This window comes from Crocodylus porosus, unplaced genomic scaffold (genome assembly GCF_001723895.1).
Source record: "Crocodylus porosus isolate Cpor-Errol unplaced genomic scaffold, CroPor_comp1, whole genome shotgun sequence".
Taxonomy (NCBI): Eukaryota; Metazoa; Chordata; order Crocodylia; family Crocodylidae; genus Crocodylus; species Crocodylus porosus.
Genome location: NW_017728886.1, coordinates 44,060,603 through 44,081,174, shown reverse-complemented (window position 1 = coordinate 44,081,174; position 20,572 = coordinate 44,060,603). Strand labels below are relative to the sequence as shown.

The 20,572-nt window shown below is 43.3% G+C and overlaps 1 protein-coding gene across 7 annotated transcripts in view; it reads right to left on the bottom strand.

The window, feature by feature from the left end:
* The window catches only part of PPP1R9A (protein phosphatase 1 regulatory subunit 9A), a 238,152-nt gene that overhangs the window by 47,282 nt on the left and 170,298 nt on the right, over positions 1-20,572 (bottom strand). For all 7 annotated transcript variants that reach the window (XM_019533470.1, XM_019533487.1, XM_019533524.1 and 4 more), the window contains exons 7-8: positions 9,630-9,785; positions 129-182 (exon numbers count right to left, since the gene is read on the bottom strand). In XM_019533470.1, the coding sequence (XP_019389015.1) occupies positions 129-182; positions 9,630-9,785 (210 nt within the window). The remainder of the gene's footprint in view (positions 1-128; positions 183-9,629; positions 9,786-20,572) is intronic.

The following is a 20,572-nucleotide window of genomic DNA, read 5'->3' as shown; positions in this document are numbered from 1 at the left end:
ACTCATGTTTCTTAAGCAGCCTTTCTTAAAAAACAGGTTGGTTTCCTCACCGACAGTTACACATCTTTAGGTTTGCATTCACATTAGAAAAAAATACCAGCATGTATTAACTACATATTGATTCTTACCTTTGTTTTCAGCTTCTGAATTTCAGCCTCTGTAACTGCATGTTTGATTTGCAACTAAAATTGAAAGCATAAAATAAACAAGTGAACTATGATAGGGAGTGCTCCAGTATTTTTAAAGCTTGTGCTGCGAGTTGAATACATTACATAGCAGAAGGCCTAGAGAAGTGCTGCAGTGCAGTAGATTGTAAATTAAAATGTCTAGCTTGCAAAATGACTCAGTCTGTGCAACCTAATTAAAGATAGGATGCCGCCTAACCACTCATAATTTTAGATTTGGACACCCAATCTGTCTGGCAAAGGCAAATATCTTGCACTTAAAAAAAAAAAAAAAAAAAAGATGCGATGCTGCTTGGCTTTGCTGTCCTCTGATCAGAATGTGAAAATGTCCCAGTGCATGCTGGTGTCCTCAGACAGTCCCAATGCATTGATGGAGCAGGCATGTAGCAGGGAATAAAAACAGAGGTATGGGATTGCATTGCTCTGCAATGGTGGAGAAATTTGAAGGGAAGATTCCATACATTTGTATACCACAAACAATGAGAAGGGGAAAAATGATGATCTCCTTGTAGGGCTTACTCTCTCTGCAGTGGTGTACTGGAGTTACGCTAAGTTCACTCAAGTGAGAGAGCCCATGCTACAAAACAGCACTTGAGTACACAGAATGAGTTCAGCAGCAGCATACAGAGGCTGGACTACCTACTGAAGAGCCATGACAACTTGAACTATAACCTGCAGCTGAGTTCCCACTGCACTACTGGAGCATCAGCAGCAGTGAAGCTTCAACTCACATCCCTTGACAAGCCAGAAGGCCTAACTTTAAAGTACCACTTAGTGCAAACCAGCAATTTGTATGTGTGGACAGGAGTTGGATCAAAGCAAAACTCAAATTATAACAACACCACAGAGAAAACAAGCCCCTAGCCTCTCTATTTTATACACACCACACTTTCACATGACTGCCTTTGACTGTGGTATATCAATGGAGAAGGTCTGTTATTTATTTTAATACATATATTTAGATTTAAGGGTTGGCAACCTTGGATATGTACTTGGGTTGCTTAAGCGTGTGTTGCCAGCATCTCCCTAGTATTTTTACCCTAGGCAAACTAGATTAGAGACTAACATGGATATGCCCACACACATGGAAATCATACTTTCAACTGCAGTGTAACAAAAAAAAGCTCTGAGCAAAAGTTAGTTTTTTTACGATCTTCAAGTAAATCTGTTATACAGTTTCCAGAAAGGTTATAGGTTAAAAAAACTCTGCATGACATCAGGGTGTGTTTAGTATTATTTAATTGTTTATTGACAAAATGTACTGAAGTTATTCAACGTAACTAGGATCATCTGATTGGAAGGGACCTCTTGGGTCAGTGAGCCCGGCCGTCTGATACTGTAGATAGCTACCATCATACAATCCCTTTCATAAACCAATCAGATTCCCATGTGCTGTGTTTAGACACTGAAAAACATGATCAACAGCTGATAAATCCATTCTTCAATAATGTGCAAAAAGCTTTTTGAACAGTTTATATTGAACTAATATGCTTCACAGGGAATAGATTTTCCTAATCATGGGGTATTTATGGTGCATGAGAGATACAGTGAACTATATTTAGCAAAGGAACAGCTATTTTCTAGGAGACAAGGCTTTCTGTAAAACAGTGTTGTCAGTTCAGAGGAAAAAGTTCTTGAGCTGGCTGAATACACTTCAGAAGAATGGGACTTGTGATAAAAGGACAACTCCTACTACCAGTGCCAGCATCTTTGTGGAAGTGGTAAGCTGCAGAGGGGCTTCACTTTCATGACAGGTCCCTTCTATAGAGATACCTGTCTTCAGAAAAACTGCGGCAGCTGCTTTGTTAGGATCCTCCTCCACAAATGCTGCTAGACTATAAAAATCTCCCCATGTTAGACTCCAGCTTTGACACATTACACAAGGAAAAACAACAGGCAGCACTGTCTTCTTAAGAAAAAAAAGTGTTTGTAATTTTCCAGAATTGGAAAATCACAGAACAGAATGGACAGTTGGATGGATACATGGTGGTTATGATGGTGGGGAGCTTGGTGAAGAACACTGCTAGAAAGCTGACCTTTTCATAGGGACAGAGTTACAGTTATGGTTATGGTTTAGAGCAGCATTTTGCAACCCATGGGTTACGACCCAAAAGTGGGTCACAAGAATATATGGCAGGGTCGCAAACAAACTTTAAAAATGGATCAACAAACTTAGAAAATGGATTCTCCCTTTAAATGAGAAAAATGTAGGAAACTATGGCTTTTCCCTTCCAGGCTAGCAGACTTCCAGCCTGCAAGGGGCTGCTTGCACCCCACCTCCCCCCACACACAATGGCAGCTGAGACCTGGGGGCAGTAGGTCAGGAGCAAGGGGGCACTGGGTCAGGACTGGCCATCGATATTACAAATGGGTCCTGCCTGGTACAAAAAAGGTTGAGAACCACTGGTCTAGAGTATCTGGGTCCAGTTAAGTGCTATGATGCCAACCCATAGCTGCTGTCAGAGCTGCACAGACTTTTAGGAGAAAAGGTTCTACAACCAGCAAATATTTATAGCCTCTAGATGTAAGAGGTAATTTTCCAGTGCTGTTTACTGGGAGTGTCTCCCAAGGACCTTTGGGGGACCTGACTCATGAGAGATGCTTTCCAGTTCTGATATATTGAGTGATATAGTACACAGATTAAACATTATATCATTTCTTATTTAAGATAGTTGTTTCAAGTTGGTCATCAACCCAGTTAACCTAATCTTTTTCTGCTTCTTTACACTTTGGATGGACCCCAACTGTGGCCATGGCAAAAAAAAAAAAAAAAAATTTCTCATTGCCTTAGGAATTGTCCAGACAGACCATTTATTTGAGAAAAGAATAGACTTTTGATCAATTCCAATCGTTCACCATGCCACTGTATAGGTTGGGTTGTGTTGTTTTGCATTAAAGGACTTAATCTGCACCTGCACTTAAATGTTCTGAAGCCTCTTGGATTTGAGTATTAAAAAATTTTTACTTGACCTCAAGTAAATGCAATCACTGGCATGACTCCAGTTGTAGATTCGTGGAACCATGGGAATCCTGCAAGTGCAGCCTCTTTTGGATAGAAGGACACCAGACAACATAGATACTACTGTTGGTCTGCCTTTCTATGTGCTTTTAATGTAACCAAAGATACTTTTTTGAACTGACAGACGACCTCATCAAGCATTTCCCACGATGAGTTTTATACCCTTTGGGGAAAACAATTGTATATATTAAACATCTCCCTAAAAGCAATTCAATATTGACATTTGAGCTAGGGACAGACACTACACGTAAACCAGTTTAAGTGATCAGAAACTGGTTTGAATCTGTAACAAGAGATATTCAGTGCACATAAAAACTAGTTTCAAAATCGCCGAACCTGTTTGAGATGAACCTAGTGAAATGTAGTATCAGACTTAACTGATTTGGCTCAAACCGGTCGCTGCAATGTTTGTCCAGACCCCTTCCTAGTTTAACTTAAACTAGAGTCCCCTAGCATCCCAGCATGCTCTCTGGGCTGGGCTCTCTGCTCCAGCTCAGCAGGGCTGACCCCGCCCCTCCGCTCCCCAGCTGGAGCAGGGACAGGCCGTGGTGGGGGTCTGACCAGAGAGGGATTTCATTCCCCCGTCCCTGTCCCACCAGGTCTGCCAGGTACTCCCCCCTCACTGCTGCAGCAGTGAGCCCCCATGGTCACTTAGGCAGAGGGGGCACGGACAGGGCTTATTCCCCAACCCCGGGAACTGTAGCTGGGTTTGCCCACCCTGACTGCCACTGCCACTTGCTCCCTGCTTGAGGCAAGTGGTGGAATAAACTCCCTCCACCAGATGCCACAGGGAGGGGAGCAGGAAGGGGCTTATTCCATCACTTGTCCCAGGCACAGAGTGAATGGCAGCGGCAGCAACTGGGGTGGGCAAACCTCACTGCGGTTCCCTGGGGGCAGTAAGGGGAATAACCCCACTCCCTGCCTCCTGCCTATGGGGCCCTGCTGGCCAGTGTCTGGCCCCACACCTGCCCAGCTGCTGGATTGGCAAGGGGGGACTTACTATCACAAGGGCAGCAGCCTCTGTCATGGTTTCCCTGAGCGCAAGCCTCTTTCTGGCAGGGGGCCCTGCTGCAGAGAGGGAAAAGCTGTTGTGGCCTGCGGTGGTGCTGTGGGGGGGCTTGGAGGGCTCTGGCAGCCCCACAGCGGGGGTGGGGGAAGAGGCTCACATTCCCTAACACTATGACAGGGGCTGCTGCCCCCATCAAGGTCCCTGCCCCCTCGCCGCTGCAGCAGTGGGGTGGGGGTGTAGTCAGATGCTGGCTGGCAGGGCCCCTTAGGTGGGGAGAAGGAACAGGGGTTATTCCTCCTCCCTCCAGCATCCAGTGGGGGGGGGCTTATTTCACCTCTTGCCCCAAGCAGGTAGACAGCAGTGGTGGCTGCAGTGGGCAGACCTGGCTGTAGTCCCCTGGGGGCGGTGGGGGTAGAGGGTAGAATAACCTGCACCCTCTACCTCAGAGGCCATGGTGACTCCTGCTGCAGCAGTGAGGGAGGAGCGCCCAGCAAACCCAGCTCGGGTCCTTGCTGGTGGGACAGGGAGGGGGGAATTCAACCCCTCCATGGCCAGTTCAGCCCCCGCAGCATAGTTTCCCTGCAGCCAAAAGTGTGCTCTACTACCCCCTGGTGCCTAGCCTGAGCAACTGCAGACATGTGGCAGCATTTCCTCAGTCCAGAGAGAATGGCTGTGCTGTTACAAATCGGTTCAACATAGGCAGGTTAGATTAACCTGCAAAGGTTAAATCAATTTAGGCTCTGGCTTCTTGAATATCTGTCCCTAGCCTTGGAGGCCAACAGCAACAACCCAAACTCATTACAAGTAATTTGGGGAGAGTTTCTGGCTATCATTTCTGTGGAGGTGACCAGGGATTTGGCAAGTTCATTAATGGTCCAATAAGCAACACTAAGCTGACTGCTATCACCGGGCTTTCTTAATGCCCATGCAAAGAAATTGCAAACAGATGCCATTGGCAGTACCACTATGCGTTGTTTCTCCAACAGTAATCCCTCCTTATGGAACTCTAGGAGTGGAAAGCTTATAGAACTAGATTCTCAGCTGGTCCAAATTAGGATAGCCCCTCATTAAACCTAATTGAGTTATGCCAGTTATACCAGCTAAAGCCCTGACCCAATAATTTTAAAAGAAGTTTCCATTACTTCTTTAATTCTGTTACTTCAAAACTTTACTTCTTTAAATGCATTGCTATTTTATTATTGAAAAGGAAGAAAAATCTAAAATAAATTCCTCTCAGAAGACAATATATTTATCTGGGAGTATTTTAGAGGCAAATATAGCTCAAATTGTCTCCTTCCACCCTTAGCAGAAGTTTGGAGTTCTCTGTTTCTCTTTAAAATTTGCAAATTCCCTGATTTAAAAATCTCAAATCTGTGATTAAAGTGAAACACCATTATATATATAGGTATCAGATGAACACAATGTTTTATTGATACATTTAAAATTTTAAAGCAGTTTGGAAGCCTACCAGTGCCCCAGTCACTATAATAAAATAAATTCTAAATACCTATACATTTTAGCATTTGATTTGGGTTTTTTATCATGAAAAATCAGAGCTCCCCCTGCCCCTTCATTCACCAGGACACAGATCCAGACCCCTCACTCGCAAGCCACAGCCCACCCCCCAGCCCTGCTGGTGCCTCTCACCCGCTACCCTCAGTCCCCCCAGACCTAGGAGAGGCGGCTCAGTGGGCAGGACCTGGCACGGCAGGGCAGAGAGGAGCCAGGTGGGGAAACTCGCTGCTGCCACTGGGAGCTCTGCACCACTCTGGCAAGATGGCCCTGCCTACCCAGCAGCAGTGAGGGTACAACTCTGCACCACCACCCATGCTGCTGCTAGGTGGGCAGTGGGCACTTCACCAGGGGGGCGCAGGACTCCTAATGACACCAGCAAGCTTCCCCATCCAACCTGGCTCTGCCCTGCTGTACCAGGATCTGCCCACTGGCCTGCAGAGGCCCCAGGGGGAGGGCAGCAGGGTGGGAAACCCAGGCCCACAGCGGCCAGCTCACCCCCGCCCCATGCACAGATCTGGGGTGCACATGTCCCTCCCCTGTCCCCCCTCAGGAATGTGTGCAGTGGTGGGTGTGAGTGCAGTGGCACATGCATATGGCATCCCCTGGCTGATCTCCCTTCTCTCTCTCCCCCCAGCCCTTTGCAGGCTGGGACTCTGCCAGCCTGCAGATAGCTCTTTGCAAAAGTGGCAAATTCACACATTTCTCTGTTAAGATCAAAAATCTGCATTTATCTTGGTAAAAAGGCAAAATCCACCTTTTTTCTGTTTTTCCATGGGAAATGGAAAACCTGGATCCCTGCTCATAACTTTTATTAACAAGCATATTGCCTTGGGATGAGAGGAGTTAAGGCAGAGGTTGGCTGCTTTAGACTATGCTCTTCCCAGAGGTGGTACTGTAATGGAAAGTCCATTCCTTGCAGCCCTTTGCCCTTTCTCCTAAGAAAACACCTAACCTTATTATGTAGCCTACTCATTAAAAAGAGTCTTACAACAAGCAAACAAGCCCCAAACTCTCGCACAAATTATAATCCACTCAGGTACAGATGGGTTTAACAGTTATTTTTACACTTCCTCTTATTAGGTAAAAAATGAATACTGATCACTGAGTCATATAATTGAATCAATACATGCTACAGCAAACCCATTGGTATAGAAGCAATTCAAAAGCAGAAGCAGCGACATGCTGCTTTGCTTAGTCTAGATCTTTGAAATGTCTCTGTTTAGACAAAATCAAATTGTGCTTGCAATATGGAAGGGAAATACATATTTTTGTTTGATGGAAGGCAGACATGTTTTAGTATATTTCTGCATTAGCAATAAAGGGGTGAGGTAAATGACTTGACAAGCAAATCTGCATTTGAATTGTATAATATTACATGTATGTATCTTAAGGAAGGAGAACACATTTTATTCCATGGTTATTTAATGTCATGCAAATACTTGGCAATCAAATATTATTTCACATTTTCCTATATAATCAGCATGGTGCTGATAATACTTTATTTTATCCATATATACATACACACACATACATATATACATATACATATGCACGCACACAAATTTCTTCCTCAAAATTTCATTCCTCTTGATGAATACTGATAAATTTATTTTCACAGCAATAGAAACAGTATTCTGAAGATACTACCAAGAGAAAAAAAGATTTACAAATTAATTTGTCTAGAATCACAGAAGGTATTATTGGCAGGAGTTGTGTTAGGGGCTAGCAGTGTACATGTATATCTAGTGTTACATTTCTGGATTCTAATGGGATAAAACAATTTTTAAAAATGTCTTTCCTACCAAAATTACCATACTGAATTTCTGCTTACAAATATGCACACACTATATAAAAACATTTAAAAATTTTATTATTACTACCTAGCTCCTGTATAGTACTTTTCATCAGTAAATATGAAGGCACTTTCCAGAAGGTGATATTATCCCTATTGTACAGATTCATAAAATGGAGGCCCAAGGTGGTGAAGGCATGTGCTTGAAGTTACCCAGCATGTATTCCAATTGCCTACTAAAGGAAAAAATTGTAGCAAAATGCATGAGATGCTTAAATAGCATGCCTGTCAAATTATCTGAGCATGTTATCCACCTACAATATCTGAATTCAACTAACTATGCTGAACTGTTATGTTTGAAGATTACGTTCAGCCCACTTATTTAACACTGTCACATATCTCCAGGATAAGAACAAGAGAGAGTAGTGAATCTTTAAATACAACCCTAGCAACAAAACAAAAAAGTGCACTCTGCAGTGTGGGCAGGAATACTACATCTAGTGTTGAAGGAATTCTGGACAAATACCTTGGAAAATACCTGAGCATGCTCTTTAATATCAGTCATACATGTCTTTATTGCATTAAATCTAATCAACATGTATAACAGCTACAGTCATCTGAATTAGTAATCAAAGATTTCAGCCCTTATGCAGGTGGATATATGTCCTGTCCCATTTAGATCTAATTGGAGTTGCATCTTCTCAAATACCTTATTCTGATCTTCCCCTACACTGTGACTTTGAGTTCATTAACTAATCCAGCTCTATAGTCTAAATTTAGTCTGGGCATTTTCAAACATAACATAATACAGTCTACACTGGGTGGCCTACCAAGTAAGGGGAATGATGTTTAAGTTAAAGTCGGTTATAGGCCCACGGCTTGCCCTTCACTGCTTATGCACTATGCAGATAGTAAACACTACCAATCCAGAATGCTAGTTTTACAACCACTCCTTACAAGAACAAATGACTCTATAGAAGGCAAAGGAGTGAGAGAACCAAGTCACCAGTGAAGTGGGTCCACCAGTGGGCACTGACATACTTTTGAATAATGCTAAGCATCTAATACAAGGAGGGCACTGACTGAATCATGATGTGGTTATCTTCCACATTCATTTCCAAATGCCAATCAATCATTTATATCTACAGAAAAGAACTAACTTTGTGGAAAGGGGATCCTGTTTTGTTTAAATCTCCCATTTTACAAGATGTGGATTCTGCTCTTCACCTCACCTGTGAGGATCTGAGTACTCCTATGCTTTCCAAACTCACCTTATTTAAATAATATATATATTGTTACTTGCAGGGAAGTTGCACCACATTAAATCGTACATGCTGATCTGACTACATTTCATAGAAGATGAGGCACAGACTGCACAGAGATGAGAACCCAAAATACAGCAGCACTGTAGATGGTGCACCATATTTGGGGAATGAATTCACTGATTCTCTTACCTGAGTCAAACTTAATACTAGCAAACACCACCTAAGCTTTCTTCCCACACAGAACTGCCACAGCAATCATATTCCATCCTGCAATATGCCTGTTTCTCAAGTCAGGAGCCTTTTGTGAACTAACCACCAGACATGCTTCATTACAGTCTATTTAAGAGTGGTTATGTGAGATGTGTAGAGGAAACAGAGAAAAGCCTATTACATTCATTTTATTTAAGTTTAACTGATTTTTCTAGTTGTATTTCTTCAGGTTTGAATCTTACAGTGAACAGCACTGAGAACGATAATCTAAAAAGTACTAATGGACTGCATCTTTGTTTTCCTAGCCAAAAAACCTGTAAAGTGCTGAGACATAAAAGTACATTTTGACTGAAAACCCATCAAACCGTAAATTATACTCAGTTCTAATAAGCAGCTTTAATGATTCATGATTCACAGAGCCTTTGTCAACACAACAGTTACCTGACAAAATGTATTTAAAACTGCTAAGAAAATCTATCTCCCTTAATTTTAAACAAAATTGCTCAAGCCATTTATGAGTATTGATTGAATAAGCTGGAAATCAATTATATTAATCAAAGAGGAAACCAAAATATCAAAAATATATATTTATTAGAATCAATGATGCCCGAAAAATCCCAGACCTAGAGCTTACCTCTTTGAACTTGTGAGCAAGCTTAGTGGTGTCCAACTCGCTTGGGGAAAACATGTCATCATTTTCAGGAAGATCAAACACTTCAATTGCCATGTCACCTCCTGGCAAGACAGGTCCCATGTCTTCATCTTCTTCATCAGTAGCATATTCCCCTGTCTTAATGTTATGGAATTAAAACACTTCAGTATCCTCTCATTAGGCCTGGGTTGTTTGTATGTTAAAATCTAAGGGTGTCTATACATGTGCAGTGAGGCTACTCCGAGATGCTGTAATTACAGTGTATCAGACCAGACTTGATTAATTATCAGACCAGACTCCAGCATCACATACATCAGCATTCCTGTGCTGAAAAATGGTGACAGGAGCACTTTAACTACACCCCCACAGCCCTTTTCCAGCATGGGGATGCTGATACATGTGACATTTCAGGCACTCTAATTAAAGCCCCCCACACACACTTTCCCGTCCCTCCCCCCCCAGACACGTGTATAAATGCCCTAAATCTGTAACACTTAAAAACTTTCTAAAACTGAGTTAGTATAGAAGCACAGAATTCTGCATGCAACAATGATTAATTCTTTTTTAGATCTAGCATAAGCAGTTGTGAGTTCCAAATGATACAGTAGTACCATTGTAATGGTTTAGCATCAGAGTATAGAAGAACAAAACGTAAGTGCTGCAGCACTTCTAGGGGAAGTCAGTTTTACTGTAAAAAGCTTTTCTCAACCTTTTCCAAACTGGGACCCCCCTCCCTTCTATCTCTTTTCTCATACCCAAACCCCTCTGCAACTCAGTTAAGACTTGGCTGGGAATCTCCATTATCAGTATGAGAGGAACAGAGTTGGTGGTGTATAACTCATGCTGCCTTCATTATAGCTGAATTCATAAGACAAGCAAAAGATATGTATGGAAAGACACATTTCTGAAGTAGTCACTGGAATATAAAAATTGGTCCACTGAATTCACTGGCCAAAACAGCCGTTAGCTTCAGCGGAAACAAGATTTCACCCTGCATGAAAAAAAGAATACTTTTACGGTTTTGAACAAAAGCAGTGGGTGGTTCTTTGGATTGTGGAATGTCAGCTCTCTTACAGAACAGGGAGAATACTGGAAAGTACAGCATGGTTCAAGCTATTTTTCAAGTATGGATAGCCAGCATAAAAGCAATTAAAAGTGCTTACAAAGATTGGAAAACACCACCAGGTATTCTAAATTAATACGCAGTAAGAAGAAAAACCGTTAAATGAGGACATTGATAATTATGTCAGATAAAAGTTAATGTCTCTTATCCTGCACACTGTTATACTTGTAATAGAGCTAATCAAGCCTACATTCCAGGAGACAAGAAGGGGAATGGTGTGCTGGGTTCTCTGGCATCTGGATTTCCTCAACTCCGAAGGGTTCTTCAAGTGCCACTTAAGATAGCTTCCCTTCCTTTGTATTGTTGGACTGGGGTACAGGTCAGCCTCTGCCAGGTGAGCTGTCAGCATTGCTATTCTGTCAGCAACTAACTCTGTGAATTTGGAAAAGTCACTTACCATATTTACTCAGATACCATGCACACATTTTCCCCAACCCCCTCTCCCCCAATTTTAGTGTCTTAAGCAGAAAACCAATTTTCTGCCCAGAATAAAATCACCTGCTTTGATTCCTACTCTACCCAGTAGCAGTTGTGGTATTATTATGCAGGCAGCTGAGGGAGTTGAATACTTAATGACTCATTGTTCTTCACTCCACAGATATTAATGACATCTTTCATTTTTTAATGGTCTTGATGTTTCACTAATCATGCTAACATTTCTTAGAGCAATTTTGCTGGCTGCTCCTGGTCTCTCTCCTCCTATTTCACAGCCTTGCAGACTCTTTAGCTCTCTTAAAAATCAGAGATCTGCCTTCAGCAGCAGCTAAGATGTCAGCTTTTAGTTAAGCAGGACAAGGAGAGTGAGTCATTCGAAGATTAGGCACTGTCCCTACTCCATGCAGCAATAACTGGGAAAGTCCTGTTTTTCTTCATTCTGCCTTTCAAAAAAAGTTGTATATTTTATTTTGGGGCATGTTAGATGCAAGAAAATATGGTATTTCTCTCTTTACATCACTTTCCCTTTATGTAAAAATGGGAAAAATACATAGCACACTTACGTGTTATTAGGTTTACTCAGTGTCTGCAAAGTACTTTCAGATCCTCAGAAGAAAGTGAACAGTGTTATCATCACAATGTTCAAAGTAAGTGCTAGAATAATTTTTGTTAAAAAATATTTTTAAATATTGGGAGAGATTTGCTAAGGCACAGATTACAGTTAGGAACATAATGTCTATTCCCTTTCAATGGAAATTAGCTGCCCACCTGTCATTTTTGACTGTGAATGTCTTTTATATTATCATCAAACAGCTCTAATAGCATACTGGGCACTTTACATTAGAGTATTAACAAATAAAAGAAAAAAAAGAATGTTAAATTAATGTTACAGACTATATCTGCAAAACGAGACCCATTAAGAGGCCCATTTGTGTCTTTGCTTCAGTAAAAATTTTATACATATTCTGCATAAGGAGAATTTTATACATATTATAAATATATAATACATACTATACATTAGACATTCCGTATAGTCTATATCAGGGGTGGGCAATTATTTGGGCTGGAGGACCACTCAAGGAGTTTTGGTGAGTGTTATGGACCAGGTCAGCACGTTCCACCCTTCCCCCACTACAGCTCATCAAAACTCCTTCAATGGCTCTGCTCTGCACTTGGCCAGGCGGCTGGGATGGGGCTGCAGATGGGCAGAAGACAGCATCTGGGAGCAGCACAGGTGGGCAAGGCCAGAATTGCAGGGCACAGCCACAATCTACTCCCCACATGGCCCTGAGATAGGCACTGGTTCTGCAGGCAGGGGCAGGTGGAAAGTAGATTGTGGCTCTGCCCCCAGCCCCAGACCCATGCGGGCAAGGCACACAGCTTGGCAGATGGAATAGGGCTGTGGATGGGTGAGTAGGGAGCTGTGTCCAGGAGTGGGATGGGAGGGCAGGGCCAGGCCTGGGATCGCAAGACAGTGACAGTGCAGGGCCAGAGCAAAGCTGCAATCCCCACCCTGCATGTCCCAGCCCATGGAACCAGTGCCTGCCTCTGGGGTGTAGGGAATAGACTGCGGGTCTGCCCCAGCACCTGGTAGCTGGATTTGCTGCTGGTGGCATCTGGAAGAAGCTGCTGCCACCAGGGCTGCCAGCAAGTCTGGGAGCAGCACTACCCCAGCCCCACTGCATGCCTTTGGGCAGTGGAACCAGCCACATGCACCATGGCTCAGGCTGCTCCCTATGCCTGGCCTGGGCAGGACCGAAGGACCTGCCACAGGCCAGACAAAATCCCTTGGTGAGCTGGATCCAGCCCATGGGCCATGTTTTTCCTACCTCTGTTCTATATAAATGCAGATATTTACTATGTAGTTAGTGCTGAAATAGGATATTCAGAGCGGTTAAGCAGTTCTCCAAATTACATTATTTGTTATATGTTCTTTTCCTGCTTTTAGTTTTGTATCCAATAATATGTTCCTTTGTGCAAGTACTTATATACAGGGTACTTTTACTCACATGAGTAGCACATTAAATATAATAAGAGTATTCATGTAAGCAAATTTGCTCAAGTTTATGTTTGTAAAACCAGGCTCGTGGTAGAAGAGATCATTTATTTTCCAATAAACTCTGGCCTCTCTCATGTGTTAACACATTTGCTGTTTTATTATTTTAAGGATACTTTAAATAAGCAGAAATGTATTTGTTTACTTGCTTGTTACTGCATTAGAATTATTCATGATATCAGCACAGCATGGAAAGCAAGCACTTGCTCCCACTCTGAAATCCTTGGGCAGGGCTCCAGGACAGCTCTGAAAGTACTGTGCATGTTGTTACAGTGAGAGTGGCAGATGTCAGCAAAGTGAGTTTAAACTTTGTTTTTATTAGGTTTTATATTAAAGCTAATAATTTTTTAAGTATTTTTCATTTCTTTATTATAGGACATTTGATCTAACTTTTATATAGCTACTTAGCATTTGAGGAATATTCTAAATCAAATTATTCAAACTTTAAACCAGGTCTCTTTGGGATCTTGTAACGCTTATTGATCTCTCTTAAAACTAAGAATACTACTAAATTAAAATATAAAAGGCATGGATTTTCCTACTAGGTAGCTAGATTGTCACTGTATTCTAATGGGAATAATAATAAAAACAAATAAACATATAAACACGCTAAAGAGAGGGACAGGCTACAACTAGATCTGGACAGGTTACAGAGGTGGGCAGGTGAGAATAGGATGGGCTTCAATACAGACAAGTGCAAGGTGACGCACCTGGGGAGGAAGAACCAGCAGCATACCTACAGGCTGAGGAACTCCCTTCTCGTCAGCACAGAGGCAGAAAAGGATCTTGGTGTCACTTATTGATTCCAAGATGAACATGGGCCACCAATGTGGGGACACGGTCAGGAAGGCTAACCATACCTTGTCATGTATCCATAGATGCATCACGAGCAGGTCCAAGGAGGCAATACTCTCCCTCTATGCGACATTGGTCAGGCTGCAGTTGGAGTACTGCCTCCAGTTCTGGGCACCGCACTTCAGGAGGGATGTGGACAGCACTGAGAGGGGCCAGAGGAGGGTCACCCGCATGATTGGGGGAACAGGGCAGGCTCTGTGATTAGAGGCTACAGGACCTGAACCCATTCAGCCTCCACAAGAAAAGGCTGAGAGGGTATCTGGTGGCCACCAATAAACTTGCCAAGTGGGACCAGCAGGCAATGAGAGAGTCCCTGTTCCCCTGAGCACTACCAGAGGTAACAAGGAACAATGGCCATAAGTTGACAGAGAGTAGATTAGGCTAGATATCAGGAGGCAGTACTTCACAGTCAGGGTGGCTAGGAGCTGGAACCAACTTCCAAGGGAAGTGGTGTTCGCCCCTACCCTGGGAGTCTTCAAAAGGAGGCTAGACAGCCACCTAGCCAGAGTCATTACCCATGGCAAGGGTTGGACTTGATGATCTGCTTAGGTCCCTTCCAACTATCAAACTACGAAACTATGAAGTTTGCTCAAGGATTTTCAATTATACTAGTACTCTTGTGAAACTTTATATATAAATTCAAGTGATTTCTACTGAAGTAAATCACAAACAAATTGAAATTCCATTATGATCTACTTGTATGGCATTTTTACTTCAGCCACTATACCTACTTACAGCCACAATCTAAATTACACTGCTTGCTACCTGTCAAAGAACTGAGGAACACCTCAAATTCAGAGTGTTTCTATTAGTTGTTACAGAGATAATATTCAGTGCAACTTACACCAAACTTCTGAGAGTTTAATGTTTATGGCTATGTGCAGATGCTGCACTTTGATTGACTTAACTAGGGTTAAGTCAACCAAAGTACCAATCCATACAGATATTCGGGGAGATTAGACTGGGCAAAAAATGGCCGTCTGGATCTTAACAAACATTCTGTGCTGTTTGGAGACCCATCCCGGGGCTGGGAAAGCCTGGCTGCTTGCCAGACATGAAGGCAGAGATTGGACTCATCCAGTGAACTCAGGCCTCATCTGTACAGAAAGCAATCCAGGTTAGCTAAAACTGCTTTTTAAACCAATGTTGAATATGTGCAAAACACATTGGGGATACCTGTTTAAGCGTGGCATATATTTAATTTGATTCCCTAGAAAGAAGTGCAAGGCAATACTAGTGTGGACATGCAAGAAAATTGTACTCCAGCTGAGGGTGGCCAATGTGGATGCACTCAGTCATTCAAGTAACTGAAACAGAAACACCAGAGTCCTTGGACTGAGATGTGTGAACCCTCTAGCATGTGTGAATGGCAGAGTGACATAGGCTCATTCATAATCCCACTGAAATAAGTAGGAGTTTTGCTAGTGATTTCAGAAAAGGCAGGATAGGATCTTCATAATACAAGATATGAAAACTATACCTAAAAAATGAACAAATGTGACAATTTAAGGTGACACCTATATACAGTTCATAAATAAAATTATGAATAAAGATGGTTGCCTGTTACATCAATTTTGTAAGGTAGTTCAGACCCTATGCCAAGTTCATAAACTAGATGTAAAAATGTAATTAGTGTTTTACAAGAAGCAGCAAAGCACTGCCAAAAGTTATGTGCTTCAAAATAACAAACCTTTTCAAGGTAACAGTTGCTATTGTTATTGTTGTTGCCTGCTCTTTGAAATTCATTCTGTTTTCTAAAGTAGTTGACAATAACAGTTTTTTTAAAGTTATTCTGTAAAGTAGCTGAATATATACTTGGGGGGCAAAAGCTCAGTCTCTACCGTCCTCTTTATGGAGGGTTAAATTCACACCTATGTACCTAGGTCAGGGGTCAGCAACCCCTTGCACGTGTGCCGAGCATGGCATGCAAGGCCATTTTGCTCAGCACACCACTGCCAGGCCAGGCTCTAAGCAGCTGCTGCCAGCCACGGAGCCCAGACTGCTCCCAGCAGGCAGCTGAGAGGCTGCAAGCCCTGGTGCAAGCAGACTGGGCTCTGTGGGTCAGCTGCAGCTGGGAGGCTGCAAACAGCTACTTCAGGCTCCCACTCCGGCACCTTCCAAGGTAGACATTGTGGTTTTTTCAGCACTCTGGCCAAAAAACGTTGCCTACCACTGATCTAAGTTATCAGAAGGCCAATTCACTACTCCAGTTCTTTTAAGCCCAGACATGGGTCTTTGCTAACTTTTTATCTAATATTATTACTTCCGTTTTTCCAGATACCGAAGCAGACCGTACCATAAAATATTCTTAATTTATAAAAACAGTAATTGCATTTTATTTTCTCATCCAAAAACATTGAAGTGGGGTAGCACCAGTGAAACTGATATTCCTGTGACTGGGAACTCTGATCAGCTGACAGGGAGCACATGGTGCACTCTTTTGGCTGGGAGTCAAATTCGCTATTTGCTGGGCAGGTGGAGCTGGGATTGGGCTCCCCCTGCACTGGTAACATGGAACAGTGGGTTCTGATGCAGGATCCCACAATCACGCCTCCTGCCATGCATGTGTGGCATGGCAGGAAGTGTGGGTTTTAGGATTCTGCATCAGATCTTACAGTACCTTTATTTTAACATCTGTCAAGGGCCTCTGAGTGCAAGGTCTATTATACTGCTTTGTGTTCCCTAAGGTCAGTCAAGAACAATCACCTGTAAGCATCACGTGCCTGCCAAGTTCATTTGGTTCAAAACGCAGAGGAGGTTGTTCTGAGGTGGTAGTCACACCTCAGCTCTGGAACTCCCAACACCGGCAGCCCACAACAGCCTGAGCCTGGACAACTTCAAGAAGCATTGCAAGACCTTTTTATTTGGACAAGCTTAGTTATTAGCAGGTAATATTTTATGTTTTTATAATTTCTCTTTGGATTTTTTATTGTGAGCTATCTTCATTCTTTTTGGGGAGCAGGGAATATATATCTAATAAATATGAAATAATAAAAACTGAAAATCTATTCAGGTGATGACTCACGGTAAATAAAAAAAAAATGTTACTCATTTGTCAGTAAAAAAAAGAAAAGAAAAGAATTTTATCCATGGTAAGAGAGTATGTAGAACTTTTCAAATTAGCTACCACATTTACTCAATTACAAGATGAGGGGTTTTTTCCCCATTCAACTAGGGAAAATCAAGCCTCATCTTATGATTGCATATGACTTACCTAAAATGAGAAAAGGCACATGGCCAGCCACCAGAGTGTGCCTGAGCTTAAAGGGCAGGGTTCCTGGTCAGCTGGTCCAAGGTCACTCCAAGTTGCTGCCTGCCAGCATGTGATGAGTTGCTTTGGCACCCTCTGGCTGGAAACCCCACATGCAGGTTGAAATGACCTGTCAGGTGCTGGCCAGGCACTGTCCCATAGTTTGAAGAGTTTCTGGCCAGCACATGCTGAGTTTCTCTGAGCTGCTCTGCCCTAGCAACAGGTGCTGGAGCAACTTGTCACATGCTGGAAGTCCAGGTGGGTCCCTTTCTGTGTGTTGGACTGCTTCAGCAGCAGCTCAGAACAACTCAGCACATGCTCCTGACCAGAAAACCTGCCTGCTGTGGGGTGGTGCCTGGCTGGTGCCTGCTGGGTCATCTCATGCTGCATGCAAGAAGCCTGGCCAGCACATGCTGAGGTGCCTCAGCATCCACTAGCCAGGCAGCAGCTGGGAGCGACCTGATCATCTGCCTGCCGGGCACCCAGCATGTTGTTCTAAATGAAAATGGATAGGCAGGTCATAATTCTGACTGAAATTCAGTTAGGACACTAGGCCTAACTACTTCTGCACAAATTCCACACTAGGCTAATATTTTATTATTGGTATATTATTATTAGCTCACAGTAGCAGCAAAAAAAGAGCAGGGCCATATTGCATGATGGAGACATGACACAAATACAACAGGTCTTGCTCCAAAGAGGTTTTTGGCTCATGACATAATGCAGTAAGGATATAGATAACAAAAATGAATCCACATGAAGGAAAAAGGTAGAAAAGGAGTACAATGAGCAAGTTTTGTAGAGGGTTCTACCCAAAAGCAGTTCCATTGATGCTGGGCGCCTATACACGTGCAATGAGGCTGCTCTGACATGCTGTAATTACAGCATGTCAGAGCAAACTCAATTAATTAACACGATCCAACAGACTCCAACTGCAAGTGTATCAGTGTCCCTGTGCTGAATAATGGCAGCAGGGGGTGCTGTAACTAAAGCTTATTCGATGAGCTGCCGCCAATCACCTGCTGTCATTTTTCAGTGTGGGACGCTGATACACATGATGCTCCGGGTGCTTTAATTAAAGCACCCTCCCCCCAACTCCTGGGGCATGTGTATAAACACCCTCTGTGTCCCCTCACACTAATCTAGAAACAAGTATGGTATTAACTTAGGAGAAAGTGTCACTTACTGAATCACCAACATCCTCAACTCTAGGTTTCACTTGAAGCTCTCTTCTCTTAATAATGACTCTAGTTAACTGGTGACATGAGAAAAGACCACAGCCAAATTGCTGTGGTAGCAGATAGCACAGTTATTTATCTCACAGAAAACTTGTTTCTTCAGGATGTTGTCCCCAATGTTGGGGTGCCAATTTATGTGCAGTAGGGACAGAAAGGGATCAAGCAAGAGGGAACCTGATTCTGTAGCTCAGTTAGCAGGATGCTCTCTTGGGAATGAGCCCTGGTTTCTGCTCAAAGCATTCTGCGTGTATTTTAATTAAATAATACACTGGAAAAACAACACAGAGGGCAAGATCTAGAAACTAGGACTTGGGCTCATAGAGGAGAGCTTTCTTCACTGGGCTGAGAGACCCTAGTGAGGGTTTCTCTTGCTTGCTCTCAGTTTTGGTCCCATGCATGCTACAGTTCTTTCTACCCACTGGCCTAAATTCTATGGGAGGCATGGGGAATATCCTCAGCTCTCTAACGAGCCCATAACATAACCCATCTCCCACTTCCTGGACAAGTACCTTTACCACTTGACTACTGGGGAAAAGGAGGCTGGGTCCTTCTCACAGAACTATTGGTAGAATCATAAAAAGTTAGGGTTGGAAGGGACCTCAGGAGGTCACCTAGTCCAACCCCTTCTTAAAGCAGGACCATCCCAATTAGATCATCCCAGCCAAAGCTTTGTCTAGCCGGACTTTGAAGACCTTCAAGGATGGAGCTTCTACCACCTCTCTGGGTAACCTGTTCCAGAGTTTTACTACCCTCCTAGTGAGAAAGTTCTTCCCAATTTCTAACCTAAATCTGCTTTCTGCCAGTTTGTGGCCGTTGCTTCTGGTTCTGGCATCTGCCACCACTGAGAACAGTCTAGCTCCATCTTCTTTTGAACCCCACTTCTATCAAATCCCCCCTCAGTCCTCTCTTCTCTAGACTAAATAAGTCCTGTTCTCATAGTCTTCCCTCATAAGTCATGTGCCCCAGCTCCCTCACCATTTTTGTTGCCCCCTCTCTCCAATTTGTCCCCATCCCTTCTGTAGAGGGGTGCCCACAACTGAACACAGTACTCCAGATGTGGCCTCACCAGCGCTGAACAGCGGGTAAGAATCAATTCCCTTGACTGAATGGGAACACACCTATCAATGCAGCCCAGTATGCCATTAGCCTTCTTGGCAATAATGGCACACTGGTGGCTCATATTCAGCTTATTGTCCACTGAAACCCCCAGGTCCTTTTCTGCAGAGCTGCTGCCCAGCCAGTCAGTCCCCAGCTAGTACTGGTGCATGAGACTATTCTGCCCTAACTGGAGGACTTTACACTTGTCCTTATTGAACTTCATGAGATTTCTTGTCACCCAGTCTTCCAATTTGTCTCACTCTGAATTCTATCCCTACCCACAGCATATCTGCTACTCCCCGCAGCTTGGTGTTATCTGTAAATCTGCTGAGGGTGTGCTCCATTCCATCTTCCAGGTCGTCGATGAAGACAATAAACAAAACCAACCCCAGGACTGACCCTGGGGCACTCCACTTTATACCGGCTGCCAACTAGACATCAAGCCATTGAATACTATTCTCTGAGCCCGATGCTGCAGCCACTTTTCTATCCACCTTACAGTCCATTCATCCAGACCGTACTTCCTTATCTTGCCTGTCAGAATGCTGTGGGAGACCGTAGCAAAAGCCTTGCTAAAATCAAGGTACACCACATTCACTTGTCTCGCCACATCCATCCTTCCTTTCCTCAGGATCTTGAACTCAATCATCTCCTGGTCACTGCTGCCCAACTTGCCATCTACTAGTATATTCCCCACCAATTTTTCCCTGAGATGAAAGAGGTACAGCCCTACGAGTTCAACCTCCTCCTCCCTCCCTGACACCTCTCCCCCTTCTCCTCCAGTACGTCCATTGTTCCACTGTCCTACAGTTACAGCTTTTTTCCCCACTATCTTGGTGGGCAAAACTACATTGACACATAGTAGGCCTC